The following is a 27,909-nucleotide window of genomic DNA, read 5'->3' on the forward strand; positions in this document are numbered from 1 at the left end:
GTTGGATTTTTCTCTTGTTATTCAAATCAACTTTTTGTTGGGGTGGACTTGTCCTTTAAAGAAACCTAGTTTGCTTGCACGCTCGGTGAGCAATGTAAACATACTGTGCACACAGACAGTCCCTTAAATCCTATATACGGAAGAATTCAATGTACCTCAGTGGGGTTTTATGTACGTATTTTATTCTATGTTCGTCAATGAATCATTCCGAAAACTCGAATGAAAATGAGGTTTCTTTCCATCATTTTATTAGCATTAATCGTCGCGATAAAAGGAGAAAGTCCTCGTGTGACAGTCAATGAAGGAACATTGGTCGGGAAGACAGTGGAATTTAGTGAGAATCAGTTCATCAATGTCACCAAGAATATAGATATGTTTCTGGTAAGTAGGTCTACATCAAAGTTCAGAATCATACATTATAAGGTATTTCGACATTGACTACCATGCACTGATTTAACTCCCAAAACATATTTCCGGTTATTATCATCAATGACTCAAATTAATGACAAAATACTAGACTATATATTTTCACACGTATATATGGACATTTCTAAAAGTATATTACAATAATACACAACATAGTTGGGGGTTTTTTACTATTCGAACACATATCCCTTCGTGTAGAATTCCAGTCTTTGATATTGTGAAATGTCTATTTAGTATGACTATTTTCGCCACAAAAATCATGGGTTATAGTATCAAAATAAATCATCTCTTAAATGAATGATGTCACAATAATTGATTACATATATGCCGCCTGTGGATGATACGTGGACCACTTGTGATACTGTAATTAAAATTCTCGAATAGAAGGCTTTGCTATATAGTGTCATGTTTACTCCAGATCATACAGGGATGCCTTTGTGTTCCGCAGCATTGATACCATATATACCAATAAAAATATAACAAAAACATCAAATTTTCCTTCAATCTTACATTTTCTAGTGCTACATGCACTGTTTTTATAAAGTAGTTTGATCAAAATTAAAAATTTCAAAACAATTTTTTTTTCTCTTAGGCCAATGTTTCATCGGAGACACAAAATGGGTGATTGAGTATATTCGTTAGATGTACCTTATCTTTATCTACAGATTTAAATAAAATGTTAAAAAGTGTAATAATTATTGTTTATATTTAGGGTGTACCTTTTGCAAGTCCTCCGCGAAGGTTCTCTCCTCCAGAACCTATGACGTCATGGTCAGGAGAACGAAATGCAACTGAATTCTCACCAGCGTGTCAACAAGATCCCTCAAACTCCCTCTATTACCCAATAACATCAGAAGATTGTCTCTATCTAAATGTATATACACCGAGTCCAAAGGTATGTTTCTTCTTTCATGTATCCTAAGTGGCTTATTATAATCACTCGGGTCGCGTTCGCGTTCGAAATCACTCGGGTCGCGTTCGAAATCACTCGGGTTTTGGATTTTTGGCGATTTTGCATCATCTTAAAGGCGCAAGTGCAATTAAAATGTAATAGAAGTCGCAAGCACGCGCGATGATTCGGAACATGTTATTAAAATGCTTTGGGGAGCTAACGTTTTCAAATCAATTTATTACTATCTTCAGAAATTAACTTTTGATAACCAAGAACAAATATAAAAGAAGCGGGGTCCGCTATCACCACGAGGTTGAAGAGAAGTGTCTATCATCATAAAGGAGGTAAGAGAGTAGTGCAGTGATGTCCGTCAGTAATACGACCTTTAAAAGTTCACGGCGGCGTCCGCTATCACCACGAGGTTGAAGAGAAGATATCTATCCTCGTAAACATCGTCAGAGATAATACTGCGTCTTTCTCCCTGATTAATGCGACCTCTAAATAGCTAGCACCTCAAAAAAATCTTGAAATATGTTCTGAACGATCACACACTGTAACTAGATCTACGCCGATATTTTATATCCGATTTTTCCTTCAAGGGGCATAATCGAAGATTGGCAGGTGATCGCGCCGATTGTGGTAAAATCGGGTAAAATCGGGAGCCGATTTTAAAATCGGTTAATCAGAACAGGTACAATTACGATTTTAAAATTAATTTAAAATCGATTTCCAAAATCAATTTTAAAATCGATCTAAGATCAATTTTAGATCAGTTTTAGTATTAGTTTTTAAAAGCCCATTCACATTTTTACTGATGCTGACGAAAAGTTAGTTGGTTGTCAGAGCATTATTTGTCCTGCGTCTAAATAACTATGTCCGATCGAAGGACCGTTTTAATTTCGGAAAGGTAGGAGAGACAGAGAGGGAGACTGATCCCCGTTCAGCTCAACGTATACGTTTGGCACGCGAGCACAAAGAAGATCAATTAAGCACATCACCTAATGCAATGTTTCGAGAATTTAGGTAGGGAATTTTTTAGGTCTCCAGTTACTTAAAACATGATATGGCCATTTTATCTATAAAATAAGACAAATTTTATGAGAAATGGACAATAGTTAAGAGCAGAATTTTAAAACGCCTATCGGAAAGATTGTCCTCAAAGCTCATTACGTATTAGACAGCTGGCAGCCGTCTGTTTCGAGTTTTTTAACATTTTTATTTCTCCTCGTACACAGACGGCTCGCTATGGTGCAACCATCATTACGGGGTTAACAATGCAAAATCCCCCAGACGGCGCTCATCGATTTTTGTCTTTATTTCATAAAAATATATAGAAAGAACTGTATCAAATAAATATTATTATTCCGTTTTGTCCTAAAATGCACCAAAAAAAGAGAAAATAAACTTAAAAGGGGAAAAACATTAACTAATTGCTTCGGCTGTCGCACAACTTCACTTCCCCGTTTTATTGGAACTTAATGCATAAACATATGGCCATTGAGTCCCTGTACAGATCGAGCTAGAACTTCGGTCTCTGTATTGATGAGTGGAGCTAATGGAGTTCAGCGGAACAACGAACATTACAGACTGGAGGCCGGAGCTTTTGGTCTAATTACGTATATATGCATTAAACCACGGATGGCTGGCTATGCATACCGCTGAATAAAATACTTTCGGACGAGCTGCAGACTGACTGGCACTGTAACGTGGGATCTAACTCGGCTGGACTCACGTTACCTTGCTCCATGCTACCGATGCACGCCGTGTCCGACCGTGGCCGGGTCCCGCCTTGGGGCCATTGCATGCAGGCATACATGTCCGTACATGGGAATGACGATGTAATATCGATGTGGCAGATATGGCAAGTTCCGACTCGGAGTCCTCGTATAAAAACAGTAGAAGTCTGGATGTATTCTAGGATAGTTGAGCCACATGGCTTATTTGCTTGTTTGTTATGTTAAGCAGTAGGCGAGTGCCTTTTATTTAAGGCACTTGCCGGCTTAAAACGAAACTAGAATTTGAATTTCATTTTATTTTCCCAGCGTGTTTGTCCCATTAAAGACACCGTTAGAAAAAAAAAATCGCATCGAAATAAAAAAAATCGCCAAAAATCCAAAACCCGAGTGATTTCGAACGCGACCCGAGTGATTTCGAACGCGAACGCGACCCGAGTGATTATAACAAGCCTCCTAAGTAGTATATTGTGAATAAAACTGAATATTCTAAATGCCAATTGTCAAAATACAGCTAAATATTTGAGACTTTTTAAAATTATATATATGCAATGCATCTTTTGAAATACACCATGGAATGAATTGAATTGTCATTCAAAATACGTTTTGGTGAGTCCGATACGAATCACCATTATTATTTTGCAGTTTATTTCACTTATTCCCCTCTTGAACAAACATCATTAAAAACAAATCCAAGTACTACAAATTAATGATATAAAGACAGCTATAAAAATGCGTATATCATGGTACTTAGATTCCCTACAATTTGTTTTGCATCGAACTTATGTAATGCCTGTTCTAAATAATATAATGAAATAGTTTCAATTAATATTGCATTTACTAAAAAAAGCTGTGTGTTAATTCAGTGTATAGTACAGGCGATATAAAACTTCCTCAATTAATGTTATGTTACATGTACTGACAACATTCAAGCTGTTTTTAACAACATACTGTATATATTTGGGGTAATCCAGTTGTGATTTAGTTGCTTTGAGATAAAAAAAGATATAATTGCATTGAATGGAAGCGTCGTGGTGTAGCGGTTCTGACTCTCGCCTTGTAATCAGAGGGTCGTGTGTTCGAATCCCACCATGGCCTAGCGTCCTTTGGCAAGGCGTTAATCCACACTTTGCCACTCTCCACCCAGGTGTTAAATGGGTACCCGGTAGGATGTGAAAGCCTATATGTATTATGCCTAGCAATTGAGTCTTGGAACTCTTCTTGGAATGCTCCCCAGGGAGTGGAGAAGGTGCATACATTGTATTCGGGCATGCAAGGATCCGATGACCGGGGTAATAATATGTCTGTAAAGCGCTTAGAGACGTCGTTCCGATGTATTAAGGACGTTCCACAGTTATGTTTGTGCGCATTATGATCTGCGCATAGTTTACACTCTGCGCGCTGACGTCACAATGGATGAACAGGTGATTAATTAGCTGCGGGTATGAGCTGATATTTCTCATCTTCTGCACTTTAACTGCAGATCCGATGCGTTATTTCAGGAAGCTAAAAAATGGAATTATTCCATGAACCATTCACAAAAATATTCTCTACAATTTCAAAATACTTTACTCTGCAGTGCTGCCAAGAATCACGAATATTACCCCGAGTTTGAATAAATGGTAGAGTGGTTTTGAATTTTTCTTTACATAGATACTAAGCATTCGGCGCATTTTTGGTGTTTTAAAAAGCACATTTGCTCTAATAAAAATGCTGATAGTTTAAAAACAAGCACATGAACCCCTATTTTTTAATGTTTGTACCTCTTAGGTATACCTTCCTCTACAACTCTGCAAATTTTGGTGAAAATGACATGGATTTTGAATAAAGTGCAGCATTTATTGTACGTTTGTAGTTTGTTATTGAAATTTTACATTTTTCAGATTGGGATTTTGTTATATTTTACGCCATTCTTAAGAACTGACAGTGCTCTTAAACTTAAAATTGCAAACAAATAGCACTATAAATAAATTCTCCATTCTAACGATACAATTATTAACTCATTTGCGAAATTTGATGACTTTTTCATGTATTTTGACTGAGTAATAGAGGTTTAAACTCACTGTAGTAATCTTGGGCGGTCTAAAAATGCCAAATTCTTTTGAATGCGCAATTCTTAAGAACATCAATTTGGGTGAACTTTGAAGCTCTATAGCATAAAATCAAGTACATGGACCTATGTTAATTTTTGCATATTTCGAATATTAAGGTTCTAAAGTATCTATGTGCAAAGTTTGGTGAAAATGACATGGATTTCACTTTAACTGTGGAACGTCCTTAAGCGTTATATAAATGCGGAATGTTATTATTATTATTTATATAAAAATTGAAATCTTAATGTTTAATATCATTGGCAATAAATTGCATAAAATTGTAACTTTATCTACAGCCCTCTGGTATACCTGTGATGGTATGGATTCATGGAGGAGGGTTTGTTACTGGTTCAGCAATGACATACAGTTACTATGGAGTTCCATTGGTTGCTGTTGGTGATGTTATCATGGTTTCTATCAACTACAGACTGGCAATCTTTGCACATTTGACAACTGGTAGGTTTGTGGATCTCAGTAAGGTCACCTATTAGTAGTTTTTCTTTTAACCTTGATAGAAATGTTTCAAGCTAAAGTTCTTCTATAATGCTTATTCGATGAAATGATCACATTATCATCCTTAAAAAACAGCACTTGGCCATCTTGAATTAACATGTACAAACTTCATTGTCGCTCCATGTTGATGGATACTCGATTCCTTGAATAAAAAAAAATGTATGGACAATTCAATCTCAATCCAGAAATTGAATAAGTTTCCTTATCTAAACAGCCTGCACAGTTGCCATTCAAGGGGCCATTCCACAGAGAGCAAGACCGCTGAAAGACCTTTCAAAGACCATGAATTTTGGTCGATCTTACAGAGGTCTCTCAATGAACCTACAATGGTCTTTGAGGTCTTACACAAGTCCTGACCAATCTTTTAGCGGTCTTCGTGGTCTCCATGGGCTCCAAAACTTTTTGAAACGGTTCAAAACAGTCTTACAACGGTCTTATTTATTTATTTATTTTGTTTTATTTATTTTATACTGCAGGGTAGGCCTGTTCAGTTCTTAAAACTGCTTTACAAAGGCGCCCTGCAGTTTAAAATACATGTCAAGATAACTATGAACAACAACAACAAACAACATCAAAAATACAAAATACAAAATATCTAACATCAGAAACAATTAACACCAAAATATAGAGTGGGAAGTGACAATTTAAACATACATAGCATTGTAAATCAAAGGAATATAATTTCGCTCTTTATCAATTCGTATGAAAGGCTTTGCATAATTTTTTAAAAACTAACAAGGAGGTACAAACTTGTAAATTTGAAGGAAGTGCATTAAATAATTTGGGTCCGACATATGCGAAAGATTTTCTTTTATGTTCAATTCTAGCTTTGGGAAGCTGAAGGGGGCATCGTAAAGAATACCGTGTCCTGTATTTCACGGGCCGTTTACATACTAAAGGTTTTAAATAATTTTGAACTAAATCATTCATTATTTTATATACAAGAACACAATACTGATATTTTATACGCTGATCTACTGATTGCCACTTCAGTGACTGCAACAAAGACATTTGTGATGTATTATAATCTTTTTTCAAAAGCATTCTGGCATATTTATTTTGAAGTTTTTGTATCTTATCTAAATGTATTTTTGCACTGCTTCCCCAAGATGTAATACAGTAATCAATGTAAGGTAAAACCATAGAAAAGTACAGCTTCTTCATAATATCAAAGGACAGTAAGTGCTTAATCCGCCTTACACAACCTATTGCCCGAGATATTTTACAAACGATATTAGTAATATGTTCGCACCAAGTCAAGCCCGGATCGAGCATGACACCTAAGTATTTAATCTTTTTCTTACAAGAAAATGGTCTTTCAGTGGTCTTTCAGCGGTCTTTCAGCAGTCTTTCGATGAACTTTCAAAGGTCTTCATAGTCTTTTAATGATCTTTCGGCAGTCTCTCAAGATTTTTGCGGAGATCACTGTAAGACTCATGAGAGATCATTGAAAGATCATTGAAAGACCGTTGAAAGACCAGGCAAAGTCCATGGAAAGAATTCTGAAAGATCACTTGTTGCATAAAAGATCTCTGAAAGACCATTGAAAGATCTCTATAGGACTAGTCTAAGACCAGTAAGACAAGGGATATCCATGAGTCTTTCAGAGTTCTTTGAGGGGTCTAATTCTGAGCCATTCCACAGAGATGACAAATTTCAGTGATCTTGAAGACCGCTGTAAGACCTCACCAATTTTAAGTCTTTCAGTGGTCTTTCAACGGTCTCCGTTCTGTGGAATGGGGGCCTTACGGGTGACGACCAAGGAAAGTGGTGATTTGCGACCCCCTCGTGATGTGCAAGTAATGTATTAAAACTATTTTAAAAACAACGACAAGAAAAGAATATGGGGAGATGAAAGACAAAGAAGATAAAAGACTATTGAAAGAGAAGGCTGGGTGGTAGAACCCTATTCAAATCTTGGCACAACCCTGTGATTTCATCGAGGAAAAATTACGTCAAGTTGAGATTATTTTGCTCCCCCTTCAAAATACATTGGCGCCGCCCCTCGTTGCACTCTTGTTCATCATAATCATGTTCAAGTACCCGAACCTTAAAAATTTATTATAGTTAGCTGTCCGTAACATGTATTTAGATTATTGCACACACTCTTAAATGTTGGGCAACATACTGTCCACATATAACAATTGGTTAAAAAAATTATCCAACATTGGGTAGTCCTCAACCAATACTGTGTAGTTTTCACCCAAAGCACTCATTTTTGGTTTAATTTGATTTTTAACCAATTGTTGTGTGGAAAGTATGTTGCCCAATATTTTAAGAGTGTATAAATTCTTGTAATAATTAGTAGCCTGATATTTTTTCTCTCCAAAGGGGATTCTGAAGCTCCTGGTAACATAGGGATGTTGGACCAAGTTGCTGCTCTGGAATGGATTTATAATAACATCGAATGTAAGAGCACACTACTTAAATAAATATTATGTGTTTATGCTTATTCATGACTTATGTATTTAACTCGTGAGGTCTTTATCTGATGTATACACTCTAAAAAATATTAGGTAAAAATGCTTCATGAGGCTAATTACAGTATGTGTCCAACCAACTTTGGGCATTTCTTTGGGGCATTTTTATTTATCCAGTGTGATAAAAAATTTGCCCATTCTAAAGTAATTACTGCTTATATTTTAACCTTATATACAGGACAATATGCTTCCCGCATTGGGTAAAATACTTCCCCAAATTGGTTGGACACATAATTACCCTCGTGCTGGTTGAAATTTTACCCAATTTTTTTTACAGTGTAGTGGTACACAAGGCACGTGGGTGTAATTTTAGGAACATTTCATGGAATGAAATTTAATTCTTGTGAGAACTGTTATTCAATTCGTGGTTATATTCCTGAATCCACAACCAACCGTCATAATAATGTGTTAATTCAATTCAATTTCGATTCAAAATTTATTTCAATCAATCAATCATAAAATACAGGAATATACAAATTTGATAAAAACATGGGATTTAGAGCCCCTGGAAGTTTTTATTTAAAAAAATTGTGGGTGGGGCACCACCATGATACAATTAAATACACATCAATATACAGAAGGAAGAGCAAGGGACCGAGGACGGACCCTTGCGGAACGCCGTGTGATACATGACGGAAAGTCATATATTCCATCCAACTAATGCTACTCCAAAGAAACCAACTCCAAATCGACCGATAGTTTTCATCGGAAGTAAAGTGATAGCTTTGGTTTGTCGAGATTTATTTTTGTCGATGTGACTGGGATATAACATTGCATTGATATAATGATGTAACATTAATATTCTTCAATGTGTTTTCAGCGTTTGGAGGTGACAAAGACCGAATCACAATATTCGGAGAGAGTGCTGGAGCAGCTAGCGTCGGATTTCATGTACTTTCCAAACTCAGTCGACCATACTTCAGTCAAGCCATTTATCAGGTTTGTAGTAAAGACTTATTCAACCACATCTCTTAAATCAATTAAGAGAATACAAAATGCTTCACTCACGGTTCTAGATTATTCCATAAATATACTTTTGAGGGTGCCACATGGGTTCGGTGTAAAAATGGCGGAGGTAATAATGGCAGAGGTAAAAATGGCAGGGGTTATAATGGGAGAGGTAAATATGGCAGAAGTAAAAATGACAGGTATTTTTGACCAGTCTTAAACCCACATGCAATAAATTGCACACAAAAAAAGCCCCCGCATATATAGATTAAATAAAAAGTGCATGTCATGGTAAGACATTTCATCATATCATTGTGTCTTCCTAACAATGCTATTTACGAATTCGGTGGAGGTGTACCGTGAGGGCTTTTAAAAAGAAATCAAAGGACAAATTTTTTTTCATTCAATTTACCAGAAGCAAAATGAAACTGCACTGTTCTCATTCATCTTTTTATAACGTTCCTTTTTTCATCTGGCTGGTTCTTTTGATCTATAAAGCTTTGCCAGGTTTACCGATAAAAAAGGAGGAAGAGTAGACATGAGAGAGGTGGAGAGACAGAGAGGGTTTTGGAGCGGGGAAAACATAAAGAATATAGAGGGGAAAACTTAGACGTTGAGACTGTCACGAACGATTGTGGTTAAATATTTTGTATGTCGTCTGTAATCCGGGTCTGTAATACACTGTAAAAAATATTGGGTAAAATTTTTACCACCACGAGGGTAATTATATGTCCAACCAATTTTGGGCAGTATTTTACCCAATGCGGGAAGCATAATGTCCAGTAAGGTTAAAAATATAAGCAGCAATTACTTTAGAATGGGCAAAATTGTCATCACACTGGATAAATAAAAATGCCCCAAAGAAATGCCCAATGGTGGTTGAACACATGATTACCCTCATGGAGCACTTTTACCTAATATTTTTTAGAGTGTATTCTTTTTAAACATTTGAATGACAATAAGCATGCATTCCCGGGTTTGGCACTGAATTTGTAACTTATGAAAATCAATAATAATCTTGTTTTGCCGGGTAAACCAATTTGGGGTCGATCGAGGGTCTCGTTCAGATTCTTTGAATAAAAGGAGACCCTAGACCTTTACCACTGCATCCAATATGATATTGAATATAAACGCCTTGATGAGCATAACCATTGGGAGCGGGAATGCTGTTGGGTAATTTGTACACCATATAAGCAGCACCCCTGGAAATTAGATTGGTATGCTAAAATGTAGAAATTTGACACAAATCTGCGATATTTTTGGATAAAAGAAATAACTTTGTTTATTTTCTAATTGTTATTATTTTTTGTTGTATTTTTTTCCTGACCTAAATGAACTTCATTTATTTGGTCATTTTTCCCCCTTCCGAACAAAATCCGCTTTCATTTTGGAGTGAAAGCTTTTTTTTCTTGGCTTTCTAACAAACCAGCACCCGACATCTCTTTCATTTTTGCCTCTGCCTTCTTTAACCTTTGTCATTTTTAACTCCGCCATTTTTACACGGTTGAGAAAATTTCTTCTTAAAAAAAACAAAAACAACAATTCCTGCAGCAAAGTCTCGAGAATACCTATAATCTTACAGCACTGTATTATTTTACATGCATTTGTTTTAAATTACAGAAAATTGGTATTTGATGTGTGTAACTTTACGGATTTATTCTAATAAAACTGTTTTCCCCTTTTTTTAGAACAGACCTGTTCTGCAAAATTCTATAAAAATTGTAAAACATTTTTCCTGTTATAACAATTTATAATTGGGTTATTTCTTTCTGTGAAATCTGTTTTTAATTTTTCTTCTATAAAATCTTCTGTTTTTCTAACACCTTGTGCCATTATTACCTCTGCCATTTTTACTTTTGCCATTTTTTCCTTTACCATTTTACCTCTGCCATTATTACCTCTGCCATTTTTACCTTTGCCATTTTTACCTCTGCCATTTTTACCTTTGCCATTTTTACCTCTGCCATTATTACCTCTGCCATTTTTACCTTTTCGCCATTATTACCTCTGCCATTATTGCCTCTGCCATTTTTACCTTTGCCATTATTACCTGTGCCATTGTTACCTCTGCCATTATTAACTCTGCCATTATTACCTCTGCCATTTTTACCTCTGCCATTTTTACCTCTGCCATTATTACCTCTGCCATTTTTACCTGGCACCGCCACATGTGGCAATATTTCAATATTCATTCAAATTTCCCGAATTAGTAGGCCCTATAACTTCGATGAATAACATAAGACAAATAATGGAAACGAAATATTGTAAAAAATAAATAGTTGTATTTGGATTAGAATTACTATGAAAGATTACATGGAAAATGGAGACGCAAAAAATAACAAATTGAGGGGATTTGCTATAATTTTTTAATGTCAAATTTGTTTTGATCACTTAATAACTAATATACATGTACAATACGACTCTCCAAATATTCCAGAATAAATGATATATGAAATATGGGTAAAGGTCTATACTTTCTGTTCATCAATAATGCAGTCAATTTGTTTCCAAAGTACACAGTAAAAGCAAAATTAAACAAAAATTATTTTATGCGAATCTGGTTTGAATTTGTTTTTGGTCTTTGAGATTTCAATTAAAGTTCGAACAAAATAATGTTTTATAAATTTAAGCAAGTGTTATACTTTCCAGCAATTATAGATTGAATATCGCTGTTTAGATTTTCAACATTTTATAGCTGATCAGTTTATAATAGTATGATGTTGTATAAGCGAATTTACTTTCTAAGACAGACGTTTATTCATATTTCTGTGATATATTATTTACAGAGTGGAACAGTATTTAATCCCTGGTCATTCAAAAACGATCCTTCAGAAGAGATTGAGAATTCTCAAGATCTTGGAAGATCAATGGGTTGTGATGATGTAACATCTTCTGCTTCTTTGGTCTCTTGTTTAAGGGATGTGGATCCTATAGCCCTAGGCCAAGCCGCTGACCAGGTATGTTCCAAACCAATCATTATTGACTGATAGAATATAGGTTTTAAGCTTGTATAACCCTGAAAAAGACACTTTATTTATAGAAGTGCTTTACCATGCATATCATTTTTCTTTTACTGCCCTCTTTCAACCCAATGCTGATCGCCTTTAGATTTGATGTTATCATCAAGTTAATGTATAAAACAAGAAATTCCGTTTCAAATGGAGATGTTAACTTCTTTGAATAAAAGTGGTCCGATGGTTGTATAAGGATGAATCTTACGTTGACATAAGTACGTTGATATGAACAATTCTAAATACCAACATGTATCAGAGTCAACAAGAATGGTGAATGCACAGCTGTCATACCATGTCATAACTTTATTATACATGTATAGCAAATTTCAAACAGATAAGGCGAGCTTTTATGAATGCCTCATTAATAACTTTATTTGCAAGCAAAAACGTAGATATATATTATATCAAGACATCATTTATTGTGAAGAATACGTGTGAGATTTCGGCTCTTCACTCTGTCGGAAATTCGAGAGTTGGAAATTACTTTCCCTTTATCAACGCAGTTTAATGGTTATTGAAACACTGAACATGCTGCATGCAAAATTATTGGTTCATGTTCACGATAACATTCATTTAGTCAAAATTCAATTATCATATTGTATTTCTTGAATGACAATAATATACAAATTTATATAGCTTTGTAGAATTTTAGTAAGTAAAATATCCCTTCTTTCGATGGCTCCTCTATCGCATTAGCTTTATCATCTAAATAAAAGCGTTATACTTCAAAATACATGTCATGATATAAGGATATCATCAGCTAACGATGGGGTAAAATTTCATTAATCAAATTTAACTTACAGGTAAATTATTCAATTATTGGTGTCTATTTTTCCCAATTATATTTTTATTATTTTCTTTTATAGATTTCGTCCGAAACATAAAAAGTCTTTCAACGATGACTCTATATATTTCCAGCACTTCAAGTTTGACAATCTATCTTGTACATAATAATATTCCTTCAATTAAAATTCAGTAATCATTATTTCATTGCTTGAATGAAAAAAAAAAGAAAGGAAGAGTAGGAATTAATGAAGGTGGCAGTGGAAAGTGAATAAAGGATAGAGCAGAACAAAAATAGTCAATTCTTATAATTATTCAAAATTTAGAGATAGATTCTGTATAAAAAAAACGTTTGAATTAAAAATGAAATAATCCTACAAAATTCTTTGTTTTTCCATCGATATTTTTTTTCAGGTTTACGGGCAAACATATCCAGTGACTTTAGATGGAGTCTTCCTAGATGATACCCCAACTAATCTGTATGAGAAAGGAGACTTTGCTAACGTACCAATCATGATAGGATTTAATAAAGATGAAGGAACATTGTATGTTTTACAAGTCATTCCCGAGTCCTTCGGTAGTCCGATAGCACCTCATATTAACCGTACATACTTCGAAATTTACGTTCGATCTCTCATGATTATTTATGAACGCAACGATGAGATCGTCAATGATGCCGTGTTCCAAGAGTACATAGACTGGACAATGGCTGATGACCCTACTGCTGATTACTTTCGATCAATGGTTGATTTTAGTGGTGATTTTGATTTCGCTTGTTCATCTGATATGGTGATGAGGAAGCATGCACAAGCTGGTGGCACTGTCTATAAGTATTACATGACACACGATCCTACTGAGTAAGTATTTTAGGCACACTGAGTTGACGATCGTTCATGAAAGTTGTCGGCACTGAAAATTTCTTCCTCTGACAGTTTTCCCCCGCAGATTCCATAGTAACATTCAGATGCCAGTGCTTCTTAGCCAATCAAAACCAAGGATTTCACTGGAATTATCAGCACTATCAATTAAGTCAGTGCCGACAACTTCCCTTCGGGAGCTTGCGTATACGTAAGATCGTATATATCTCTATATGCCAACAACTTTTTGAAACACCCCCAAGAGTTCTGGGCCTCGTTACATCAAAGTTATGATTTTACAATCCAACGGTAATTGCCATAGAAAATCAAGGATAAACTGGCTCTTGTGTATTTTTGAAGACACATTCGAATTTTCAAGAACAAAAATAAAAAAAGTTACTCCCCTATTCAAAAAAGGGATATTTTGAAACAAAATACAGAAAAAGAGTGAAGAGAACTCGGTTTATTATCTTTATTGATCACAGTTTACTTTTTGAGATGAAGTCTTTACATGTATCATTTTTTAAAAGTTTTTGAATCACTATCTTGGCCTTTTCATGGATTTTTCAAGATTAACATATGAGTTGGATATTTGACAAGAATAAGCCGAACGTTCCCACGTAAAATTTACTAGTGAAATATATCGGACAACTTTTACTAGAATTATGACAATTATTCTATTATTTGTGTCTATTTTCCCAATTAATCTAATGACATGGGGATACTGGGATGCTGGGTACACCATAGGCAGCACACATGGAAGTCAAGTTGTGTAGAAATCCCAAAATATCCTTCATTTTGGGAGCGAAATCCCTCCCCCCTTGTTTATCATACTTTTTTCAGACCGAATCCCTCTTCATTTTGGAGTGATAATCTTTTTTTTATGGGGGCTATTTGCTTGCGAAAAAACCAGCACCCTCTTTGAAAATTTGATTAGTGTTTACAATAAGATATCGAGATTAAAATTTAACATGTATTTATACTATCGATCATTGCATTTAAAAAAAAATTTATTATACGTATTTCGACTGATCATTGAGTTATTCTGTTTTGATTAGGTGTTCATGTTATCTTCTATCCATTTATGAGTGGACAATAGACATAGTTTTGGATTTTCCCTATATTCAAGTTTAAATACAATCTTGTCTATCGTTTGCTCCAGTTTTCCTTTTTTGTATACTTTTGAAAATTGTAAATATTATTAATGCCATTTTATGGGGATGAGATTTCTATATTTGTTATTTTCAGTTCCATATACAAGTACGGTGATATCATTCCTGATATACCTTGGATTGGAGCTGGTCACGGGGAAGATCTGACCTTTGTCTTTGGTTATCCATTCATTGAAGAACTTAAAGACATCATGGGTCATACCTTAACAGACGAAGAAAAGGCACTCTCTGTAAAGATGATGAAATTCTGGACAAACTTTGCCAAATCAGGGTAAGACACCTATACAAAACTCTGTGTCGGTATATAGATTCTGTCTATATAGATTGAATCTATCAGTGAATCGATAAACAGATTATAGCAACATCGATCACTCTTATTCAAAATTAAACAATTCACAACCACCAGTGACCCAAAGAAATATGTAATTTTTATCAGTGTATAATCATCTAATGTTTTAGAACAAAATATAAGTTTATTTTAGCTTTGTATATATCAGACATGGCACTATATACCATTGGGGGGGGGGGGGTATGTAGAGGTGACTATCCCCAGAGTTTTCAAGTAGTGAAAAGGGGAGAGGTATAAAAAGAAACAGATGAAGAAAGGGAAGAAGGGAGAAAGTGGTCTGCGTTGTGTTAAGTCTAAATAATATCATTCTTATTTATGTATTTTGAAATAGGCCTAGATATTAAATTCATTTTAAGGATATCTTAAATTTTGACTTGTGTGACACATATAGACCCATGAATAATGTCGATTATTTATGCTTACTATTCAACCTTTATTTCATAAAGAAAATGTTAACTAACAAAATTGAATGAAAGTAAAGGGACACTTTATGCGTATCATAGGGCTTGTAGAATATTAAATGGTTGGGAAAGGGCATTTATTATTAGACATACTTGCAGTTATGGGGAGCGTTTATAGTCGAGGCTTTATTCATTTGCTCAATATTACATTGACTGCATGAAGTCAAGTTTATCCATTGATGATTATGGTAAAATCTCATATATAGTTCAGTATAGGCATTCTGGTGGTACCATTTTATCTTTTATTTAATAAAATTTAAATTCACAACAATATGTAGAAATCCCAGCAAGTCAAGTTTGGATGGTGAAGAAGGAGAAGGAGAGGATTTCTGGCCTTTGTATACAATCCCCGAACTGAACCACAAGGAGATATCCCTCCAGTTAGGCCAAGGAAGAGCTATTAGGGCTCGGCAGTGTCATTTCTGGAATGAATATGTTCCAAAACTTCAAGTTTTTTCAAGTAAGACTTTATCTGTAAATGCCAAGGAGCTAATCTGGTCCCTAATCACTCTCATCCCAGAGTGAGATGGGGGACCAGTCGTGATGAAGCGATATTTTAGTCTTTCAAGAGTGAGTTTTCACCTTTTTAGGAGTGAAAGTGTGAATCTGTTTTTAGCTTTCACTCCTAAAGACGTGAAAATTCACTCTTGAAAGACGGAAACCTCACTCCATAAAGACTGGTACCTCATATCACTCTGAGAGGAGCGTAATGAGGGACCAGATTAGCTCCTTTGCATTTACAGAGTTTGATATTCATATCGACGACGTTTATCTTGCTATTTATCACGAATTTTAACTTCCTATGGTTATGTATGTCATAAATTTGGCCACAAAATATTTGGTTTACACAAATTAATTCATGCTATAAGAAATGAGAATGTATCATTCTTATGGTTTAATAAAATTAATCATTAAAATTATTTTATATATATCCTTACAATATAAAGTTATATATTCAATAATTTATCATAATTGTAAACAGAATTAGACTCATGAAGCTAGTCAACACCATGTTGTTTAATCAAGAACTTGAAATTAATCTTTGTTTTCTTCTTGAAGTCAAATCTTCTTTCTAAATTTTATTACGTTTCAGTCACGGTCGCAAATCCGGGGGATGGGGGAATACATCCCCTCACTTTTCGGAGAGAGGGATGGCATGTGCAATCACCCCTCACTTTTCAAGATAGAGAAAAATATTGTTTAATCATCAAATGGTTAATTCTACCGCTAATGTGTGGGTTCATCTTTTAATGCAGTCAAAGTGCTTAAATTGGCCTAATCTTGCATTCTTAAAATGCAAAATTCATCGCGCGGTCGCTCCAGTCCCGCGCTCAATATATTGTTACAAGAATTTGGCCGTGACAAATCCCTACGTTTAGCTTATCGCAAAGTTTATATCCGCTGCATCATGGGGATTAGTTATAATAAGTCCATTTATGAATATGTGATTCCGATGACTTATAAGTTTGATAATAAACGAATAAAACATCTTTTAAATACACTTTCGTAAATAATGGGGGGGGGGGGGGTCATCTGGTATCTTTGGGGAAGTGGGGAATTTTGTAAAAAAAATATGTATATATAAGTATATATATATATATATATATAAATATATATATATATACATATATATATATATGTTATATATATTATATATGGCCTACCGTATTCTACAAGTTTTAACTTGTAGAATAAAAGTGTATGATGAGTTACTGATGACATTGATCAAATCAACGCCGTTAATGAAACACTCAGCTTTACGGTTTTATCTATTTATAAGGGACTTTAAATCTCATTAATTAACACAACAATGTAATAAATATTTCAAAAAGGAATACTGTTAAAAAAATTGGAATGTTGCATCATCTCTCAATATAATCTTAAAGCTTAATTGTTCGAAATCTTTCCTCTTTATATGCGTCATTGTTATATTTCCACGTTTTTGGAAGTTGTGGCCCGGGGTTGTGGCCTGTGATGGCCTATGATCATTTCGTATGGCAACATTATTCCCAATAATCATGATCCCATTTTTGTTTTTATTCTCATCCCACCTTTAACCAGTGGAAAAATGAGTTTTATCCTATTTTCCTGTTTATATAATTCCTGTTCATATTCTTCTAAAGTTTGCGTTATTGATAATATACTCATATCATCCTCTGTAATTAATGCATATCATTTTAAACGACTGAAGTAATTTTTCAAGGCTCGCTAACTACGCTCACCGCCGCAATTTCTCCCATAATTACACTCCCTTGAAAGACGATTTGGTCATTATTCTGTCTTCCAACTATAGAAAAATTCCTCTCTCACTTCGCTCGCTTCAAATGGATACTAACTGTAATTTAGTAGTTTACGTCACAGTAAAGCCATTACAGTATTTCCATCGAAAAAAACAAACATCGTGATAGTCCTTCAAGTGAAAAATGATAGTCTTATGCACGCACTTATATACCCCTGTATAGCGTCCATCAGTCATGTTATTGCACTGTTTGCACATATACATCGAAAGACAAGATTGGCAGAGTTTTAAAGAAAAGAAGACTCGATGATGCTGAAACAATTTCACCTCGAAAAACGCGAAACACAAATCAATATCTCAACGGTCCTGACTCAAGTAAATCATTTAATTTCAAAACATCTTGTATATTCTGTGGACAGGAGTGTGTACCACTTGACAAAAAAAATCCAAAGCGATGGGACCGTGTTGTCAAATGCATGATAAACGAACGTCAAAGTGAGCCATCTTTTCAACAAGTGATACTGGAGATTGCTGATCAAAGAAGTGATGATGTAGCGCGCAGGTTGAAATATCACATCAGAAATGTGATTGACTTGCCAGCAGCAGAGGCACAGTACCACAAGCGCTGTTATGATCGTTTCATGTATGTACCAACTTATTCCAAGTTATCTACTGTATCTGAAGGTGTTTATAACGATGCCTTGAATGCAGTAATGGTTCATATGCATAATGACAGATCAAGACTTTGGAATTCTATTGAGCTTCATGATTTGTACATCCAATGTGGTGGTGATCTAGGTCGCAAGGCAGTGTTGTCAAACCTAATAAACTGTCTAGGAAATGATGGGGTCATAATACGAATTGATAGTTGTGCTTCAGTTGTTGGATTTAGAGAGACTGTCGGAAACACATTGAAGATGGTGAAAGCAGATGACAGCGATCAAATTGATGATATGGTGAGACAAGTACGAGCAGAGGCCAGGGATGTTGAATACAGCAGTGCCAACTATGGTCTGTCTACATTTACCAAAGCCAGGACTATTGAGAGTACAAGCGCAACGTTACTCAAGTTTGTGTCAAAATTAATTTCAAATGGAGAAATCACAAAGAAGGCAGTAAGTCTGAGTCAAGCAATCCAGAGCCATGTAACCTCAACCAGAATTCAGACGACATTAGGACTTGCTGTCAAGTTGCACCACCGTCATGGTAGTTCTGACCTTATACGTCTTCTACATGAACATGGATTTGTAGCGTCCTATGATGAGGTGCTACGCTTCCGGAAGTCAGCAGCAAAACTGACGGGAGATGATGTCAACGTACTTCATCAATTCATGGGTCTTGATCGGAGTGTTGGTTTGATCTTTGGATGGTTTGATAACCTAGATCTTCAGGTCTGTACTCCAAATGGCCAACGCAATACACATGTCATGGTACACGAATTTCAACAGTCCCATCCTGCAGGTATATTACACTTAGGACGTGCTAGCCCGGGAGAAAGCAAACTGATAATCCCACGCCTAAAGATATCTGCCAGCAAATAAGAGAATTCCTCAGGAAGCTTACCACTTCAGCACTACAATGGACCAACTAAGGTTCTACCTCCAGCTTCACCAAAGAACATTGGAATCCCGTATGCGGAGATCAAAGCTCGCAAGAAAAGCTTGGACATTGCTAATGAGATGGATATGATGTGGCTCAATCAAATCTATAGTAGTGAGGTACCAGGTATGGAGTGGAGTGGTTTCAACACTAAAATTGCTCGCATGTCCGATGCTGAGGAGAAACCAGCAAGTACCTACCTTTTCGGCCCTGTCGTTGATGCTCCACCATCACACCCAGATACTGCGCTGACAAGCATGAGTTACATGTAGAGGTCGATGAAGAACCTTGGGATGAAATACACGCATTTGTCTCCCGGTATGCAGCTTTTCATCGTTGCTTCACAGATCAGATGGGATAACATGAAACAATTTGAAGATGTTATTCTTCGACCAGGTGTCATGCACATCATCATGTCAGCGTTAGGTGCCATTGGAAAGCTGAACAAGGGTTCGGGTGTTGAAGTGCTCATATCTGCTTCTTTTGGAGGACTTGCTGGGATCATGAGTGGAAAGAGTTGGGTACGTGCAATAAGGGCTTTCCGAATGACGTGCGAGGCTAATCTTTCTGATTACTTTTCCACTGGTGAAAAACTATGGAGGAGCTCCAAGACTACCTGGAGAAATCAGCATCACACCCGACTGGCAGGCATTGGGTAGAAAATTTCATCAGACCAACACTCCTTGTTCACCACCTTCTACGGGCAGAGCGAGAGGGGGGTTTATTTTTGCAGTTAGCGGCCATTGAGAACCTCTTGCCATACTTATTTGCTGTTGGCCACTTCCACTATGCTCGATATCTCACACAACACATCACAGAAATGAATCATCTGATACCGGCTGAAGCCAAAGTAGAATTGGTTTCTGGTGCATTTGTATGTAGACACCAAGCAGGAGTATGGAACTTTGTTTCCTCAGATCAGTTTGGAGAGCAAACTGCTGTACGCATAGGCAAGGGTGGACTAAAAGGCGTAACCCTCTCACAAGAACAAGTGAAAGAGTGGATCGACTCCTTCCCATCACAGCATATATGTCAGACACATTACATCTTCCCTGAGAACCCTATGAAGAAGGATGAAGGTAAAACTGAAAGGGGATTGAAGCATAAAGAAAAGAGCAACTCCAGGAGAAAGACCGATGCTGCAGATCGGGAAGCAGTAAGACAGGAGCTTGCCAAGCATTCTCATCCTCTCGACGACCACAATGACTGCTTGTACAACATCGTAACAGGACAAATTGCCTCACCCGAAATCAATGTTGAAGAAGCATTCAGTATTGGAAGACAAATGAAGGCCTCATTCGTCTCAAATCTGCCTGTAAAGTTTCACACCAGCATAACAAGCCCTGTTAAGACCATGGAGATGATGAAGAAGGGGACCAAGGTTGGCTCTTCTACCGTGTACGACATGGAGACAATCTTTCTGAGGTTGATCACACTTGGCCAAACAAGGCATATGGAACTTGCGCCAATATTTGAGTATGAACTCTGTGCTGTTCCGGCCCCCATCTATAATTGATGAGTTTGGATGCCTCCGAAAAGGAACCAAATCAACACTTGTTCACAAGCTAAGCGTATCACAGACTGAACCATCTCCGCCTGAAGTGGTGATCATCGACGCACAACAGCTGTTATTTCATGTTGTGTGGCCCGTAGGTGGCAATGTTTCTGTTCTGGCAGGATCCATGGGGAGGAGACTTGACAAGTACAATGACTCCCGAAAAGTTCTTGTATTTGACAAATACAAAGAGCTTTCCCCAAAGGACTAGGAAAGAATTCGCCGTGGTGGAGCAGGATCCACTGATTACAATCTTACTCATCAGACAGATCTGCCTTGCCGAGAAGCGGTCATGAGGAATAAGAACAATAAGAGACAACTTTCTGCTCTCTTCTCAACGTTTGACTATGGAGATCAAACAGCCATTGACCGTCAGAATGATTGCCTTTTTGAACACGAAGAAGCTGATGTCACTGTTGTATCTTATGTACTTCAAGCTGCAAGTGAAGGCCACAAAGTGATAAGGGTGCTAAGTGATGACACTGACATATTTGTTTCACTGGTGTATTGGGTATACAAGGCAGGCATTACCTCAGCAGTGCAGATGGAGAACTGGCAAGGAGTTGTTTTGTCAATAAATGCTACCTGTGAGAGGCTAGGTCAAAAGAGTCTCCAACTTCTCGGCATGCACTTCCTTACAGGCTCAGATACTACCTCCTACTTCTTTGGGAAAGGTAAACCTTCGGCAGTAAAAACTCTACTGAATGGCGAATTCGAAGGTCTTACCACTGCCTTGGGAGAAATTGAAGCCAGTCACTCTGATTTGATTGCGGCCGGGGAAAGTTTCGTCTGCGCATTGTATGGCCTTCCTGCTGGGACAACTTGTATACCAGGAAACGTGGAAAGCCCCTGAAAGTCATGGCTTTGCCGCCAACACAGGCAAATCTCTCTCTGCATGTTCTAAGGGCACATCATGCCGTAATACTCTGCAAGGCAGCAAATGTAAAGGAGGCCCCTAGACTCGATCTCAAAAATTTCGGATGGGACGTCAAAGATGGCATCCCAGTCCCCGCCATCGCAAAAAGACCCGCAGGACCAAAGGAGCTAATTGATGTCATATCCTGCAATTGATGTAAAGCTGCAGGAAAGGCGTGTAGCACGTACAACTGCAGCTGTCATCGCGAGAGATGGTCTTGCTCGGTATATTGCAAGTGTGAGTCTGGAGTGAACTGTCACAATCCAAACAAGTCAGAATATGATGCAGAGGATGAAATCATCAACAATGACTCAGAAGATGACGATACCTTGGATTGAATTCCACGTTGCCCTCATGGTTTGCCGAGGTAAAATTACTGTGGTAACGATTATAAATTATCTTGAGTAGGAGCATTATACCTTGATCTTTCATTAATTAGCATATCTATAAACAAAACTTTTTAATACTTCTGCCCAAACCCAAAAACTGAAAGAAAATAACATTATACAAATACACCATGATGTGTACACCACACCCGGAAAATCATCACGCAGACAACCGATTCCACTTCTTAATGTCTTTGATAAATTACCGGTAACTGCCTACTTACGGTACATTATTCTGTTCTGCCAGACAAAAATTGAAAAGACCATTAGGAAATTGCCTTCTTAATATGTTAATTGTGCTCGCGAGATTATTTACTTAAGTGCCAACATCATAATAATCTTCCTATAAAGGGATTTGTTATCTGTAACCAGGATTTATTCACACGTTGCATTGCTATATTTTCCAGATTTCTAGATAATGACAAAATGAAAATCAACATACATGTAATGCTAATCAGCTAATCATATAATTACATGTATGCTAATTATGCTGGGTCTTTTTATTGCAAAACTTGAAAATGAAAACTAGTGTCAAAAATTAATTCTTCGTCATAGAAAAATTGAAAAGTTTATGATTTGAGGCTTTTTCTCTAAAAACATATACAAACAATCCAGTTGTTCCACATAATTATGCTAATTATCTCTTCATGCTAATTAGCATAATTAGTACCTATTATACTTTTGCTGATTATATCACTGAAAAATAAAATCCAGTGTCATAACTATATTCCTCATCATAGAAATCTCTAACAATGATGTATCTTTTTATTTATGTTTTCGTGCTTTCTGGATTCATGACAATAAGTCTGTACACTGCACATATACATGTATGCTGATTATGCTAATTATGCTAATTATGCTGTTTGCAATAATTGCGTTATTTACAATACACGATGGTGTTATAAATGAATTCTTCGTCATTAAAAACCCTAGAAAACTTGTATCATTCATATTTTCAGGCTTTGTGGATAAACAATGAAAAAGAAGCCCATACATTGTATATTGCAAATATGCTAATTAGCTAATTATGCAAATTACGCTGACATTAACGATGATTGCATTTCTCGAAAGTAAAATATGATGTCACGAATAGATTCCTTGTCATAGAAAACCCCAAAAAAACTTGTGTATAATTAATATTTTATCACTTACTGTGTTATGATTAATAATATACTATATATTGCACATACGCTAATTAGGTGGATAATCAATATGCTAATTAGCTCATTGTGCTTTTTGCTAATTAAATCAAACACATTACAACTAATAACAACATCTATTGTCATAAGTGGATTCCTCATCATAGAAAACCCCGAGAAGTTGATTTTTTCTAAATGTATTAGGCATTTTTCGTAAACTGTGACATATTGTGCATAAGCTAATGAGGCTATTATGCTAATTAAGCTATTTACATTAATTTCAATTGCTCAAAATTAAAAGTTGGTGTCATAGATTAATTCCTCGTCATAGAAAACCCTAGATAAGCTGTATTATACAAGTTTTTTTGCTTTCTGGAATGGGATAGGCAACATACTACATATTGAACATATGCTAATTATTTGATTAGGCTAATTAGGCTAATTACAAAAATGTTCAAGGTTGCCAAGGTGTCAACCAAGCTAGATTTACTTCAAAACCTATCTAGAACACAATTCGATAAAAAAACCTTGTACTTAAAAACTTTTCCCGGTTCAGAAAATTTCTACTGGACTAATAGCCCGTGATGTGATAAATCTTGAAAGAGGTTTTTTGAGCACCATTCTTGATTCTTCCTACTGAAAAATTGCTAGATCCCTATGCTCACTCGCCGCAGCATTATCCAATAATCACACCTCATGAAAGACAATTTTGATCATCATGTCTTGAACTACTGAAAATTTGCTCACTCGCTCGCATTTGGATATTAACTGTTCGGTAGTTTATATCACAACAAATTCATTACAATCATAGCCATTGAATAAAAAAATCGTGAGAGGCCTTTAACTGAAAGATAAATGGATTATGTTCACGTTTATACCCCCGTATACATATAGACCTAGGTGTGGGGGTTTCCCCAATATGTTTCATTTTCAGGTCAATATATTGCTTTCACCCCCCCCCCCTCACTGCTCGGACCGGATTTACGCCTATGATTTCAGTCAAACCCAAATTTTGCCTGTAAGTTACTTTAGAGAAATGTTATGTTTACAAGAATTTGATAATATAATTTTAGTTCAGATATCTTAAAGAATTTATGAAATAATTTACTATTAAAAGTGTCCGACTCTCATTATATTCCCCCCTTTTTTAGAAGAAACTTTAGTGGTTCTTATTACTTTACGAGGATATGCTGACAACGTTACTGTATATAAAACAAAAGTTAAAGTTCTACCATTTAGAAAAGTACTATGTTAATAATGATCGCAGCATCATATCGACCCTTGTATTTCAGATTCAATTGACGATGAAGAGAAGGCATGGCGAGAGAGTTATAATGGATGGAAGGATGAAATGACAGAATGGCAACAACTCTTTGATGAATATAAAAAACAACCTACATGCAATTAGAAACACTCATTTTGGACCGTATGTGCCTCTCTGGACAAGTGAAATGCATGTGTGATCATATTCATCAACCTTTTTATATCTTGCTGAGGGATGTTTCAATGATTAGTTTAATCATTTGAACTTGACGGAATCTGTCGGTAATAATTATATATAATATTATGTGGATCTTTGTTGTATTTGAAACACTTACTAGACTTCTGAGCTTTAATTGTCTTCACAGCCTTCATTCACTATCTATATTGATTTCACTATAGGCAAAACTGATGTCTATATCTTTACTGTAATATTTTAGAACAAGTGGTGAGTGATTTATGAGTTTTACCTTTTCACCAGACTTCAACATTTCGAGAAAGACCACAGTGTCAACATGTGCGACGTCATACTTTGTCCAGATAATTTACTGACTTCTTACAGCTTTATATTCTGGTAATTCAATATGTTGCAAGATGCAGTACTACAATCCACGATATTAAAGTACATCCTAACAAAGCAGCAAATTAAACAGAAATAATTTCTCCCGTAATTTCTTCCGTGAGTGGTTGAACCTATTCTTTTCCATTTCTCTCTCTTATTCTGATTACTATGTTGTTATTATTTTGTTTATTCATGTGAACCATGTGCTTAAGTTAACAGGGTTCCCAGCCCATCAGGGAAATCAGGGTAGATTATTTAACTTTTTTCCAGTTATAATAGGGAAATATCAGGGAATTTGATTTTGTTTTAATACTTCAAATCAGGGAATTTTGATTGGCTCAAAAGTTGAAAGCACGGTAGTCAGTCCGACTATTTAGTTGCATTTCAAAACAATATCAGTTTCTCAACAGAGGTTGATTAAATCCCAGGAAGCATAGCAGCCATCATTTTCAAATTTGAAATGGACTTTTGATATCATAATGTAGGCCTACAATGAAACTATATGTCTGTATTCAGAATTTTGCCGATGTCCTCATTTTATTCCCTTCAAAATTCATACATGGTTCTAAATTCCACCAGTCTACAGTACGTATTTGCTATCATATATATATATATATATATATATATATATTAGACAGTAGAAATACATTTATGAAACAATAAGAGAAGTTTTGTTTGTTTGCTTGTTTTAATTATGTGGGCTTGTCAATCAGGGTAGACTAAGAGTTGAAGAGGATGGGTGAAGTTACAGAAGTTTTATTTTATGTAAAAATAATAAATTTAAATGACAATGTCAGAGACAGTTTGCTTTGCTCACTTCCTGTAAATGTTATGAATTGTACGTCCCTATTTAGCCTTACACTTTAATTAAAAAATGGAAATGAAGCAGTGCTATCAATGTCTTTACTTTCTACATCTCTTGTCAACTCATTTTGTTTAAAACAGTACTGTATTTTTATGTTGTAAAGAGTGTCCGATTATAAAGCACCATAAAAATGAGCAGGCCAACACTGCATGAAATATGAATGAAACCAAATCAATATAATAAAAAGAGTACACGATAAGAGGGAAAAATCTTTCCCTTTTTTCAAAGGTATATAAAAACATCAAACACATTTTTTATTTTGCGTAGCTCTGTAGAGGTATTGTTAACAATAAAAGAGTGAATTTGTTATAGAATAACTTTTTTAAAACAGTAATTTAACAATATTATATTACTTAAAAAATAGCAGAAGCCATAGAAATCTTCATCACATTTGATTCATGGGGGTACTGAGTAGTAAATCAAATTAATTGAGACGTCTACGTTTTGAATTCTTTGTACACAATAAGAAAAATATGTTCCACTTTGCAAAGGTGCAAATCAGATGTCACACTGGCAGAGGCGGATCCAGGATTTTTCGAAAGGGGGGCATATTTTCCCGAGGAAAAATTTGACAAGGAAAAAAAAAGGTTTCAACCAAAAATTAAGGGGATTTCGACCACGAAAAAATTTGACAAGCAAAAAAAAAAGGAGGTCTTCACTTTGAAAGGGGGTGAGCACACTTCTGTTTAAAGGCATTTTTACATTACAAATTTTAATTGTGCCTCTCAAGGGGGGGGGGGGACACGGGCCCGGGTGTGCTTCATTATAAGGGAGACATTATCACTCACAGATGTATCAAAAATTACACAATTATGATTTCATGCAATAACATAAGAAAAAGGAAAATGGGTGTGTGACATCATCAGCACATCTAATGAATATTCATGAGGACGTACATATAACCGTTTCCCCAAATTATTGCTAAAATTTAAAGATAACTTCAATAACTTCGTTATTTGTTATTAGATTTTATGACATTTTCAGCATTTTGCTTTGTAAAATTTACTCTATTTCCGCCCGGGGCACCCCTTTAAACGCTTTTATAGCATTTGTGAAACTTTCTTTTGAAACGTATTCTGTAAAGCAATCATAATCATGTAATCATACGATATCATGCGAGTTTGAAACATGAATCTGATTCAAATATATAAGGAATGATTCACTCACTGAAAATGCTTGTGGGACTGGGTGAGGGAATCGCTGCTCCTAAAAACAAAACAAAATAAATAATTCAAAAATATGAAACAAAACCCGAATACTAAATCATTACGCCAGTGCACTTTCAAAACTGTTCTGCAGTCGGTTTAGACCGGTTCTTTACTTGAACTTACATAAACTTTTTCAAACTATAGATATGTCAGAGGGTCGATCTTTGAGGCTTATATAGCTATAGGCTAAATTTTGGTTTCACGCATGATTCAAAGAGGTTCACTATTTGATTTGAAATTCAAAAGTTTATTCACCTTTCACGCCCTATTCCCACTTACATATTAAGAAGACAGAAATAGTGAGCGAGAAAATGAGAGAGGGGGAGAGAAAGGGCGTGGATGTGAACACTCCTTGATAATAAAGAAAGCGATAGTTTGCCATGATAAAAATAAAGATAGTTTGAATTCAAAGATATTTCATATCACATTAATTCAAGTTTTTTTATTGTGTTGTTTTCT

General features: G+C 35.8%; 1 protein-coding gene across 1 annotated transcript; it reads left to right on the forward strand.

Moving 5' to 3' along the window:
* Positions 1 to 107: 107 nt before the first annotated feature.
* Positions 108 to 25,990, forward strand: LOC129256932 (cholinesterase 1-like). Its single transcript, XM_054895158.2, has 10 exons — positions 108 to 381; positions 1,139 to 1,321; positions 5,441 to 5,600; positions 7,989 to 8,066; positions 8,958 to 9,076; positions 11,872 to 12,042; positions 13,297 to 13,739; positions 14,988 to 15,182; positions 16,000 to 16,181; positions 24,848 to 25,990. The coding sequence occupies exons 1-10, from the start codon at positions 220 to 222 to the stop codon at positions 24,961 to 24,963; spliced, it is 1,809 nt and encodes a 602-aa protein (XP_054751133.1). The 5' UTR covers positions 108 to 219; the 3' UTR covers positions 24,964 to 25,990.
* The last annotated feature ends 1,919 nt before the right edge of the window (positions 25,991 to 27,909 follow it).

The sequence above is a fragment of the Lytechinus pictus genome, chromosome 3, assembly GCF_037042905.1.
Source record: "Lytechinus pictus isolate F3 Inbred chromosome 3, Lp3.0, whole genome shotgun sequence".
In the NCBI taxonomy this organism is placed as follows: Eukaryota; Metazoa; Echinodermata; class Echinoidea; order Temnopleuroida; family Toxopneustidae; genus Lytechinus; species Lytechinus pictus.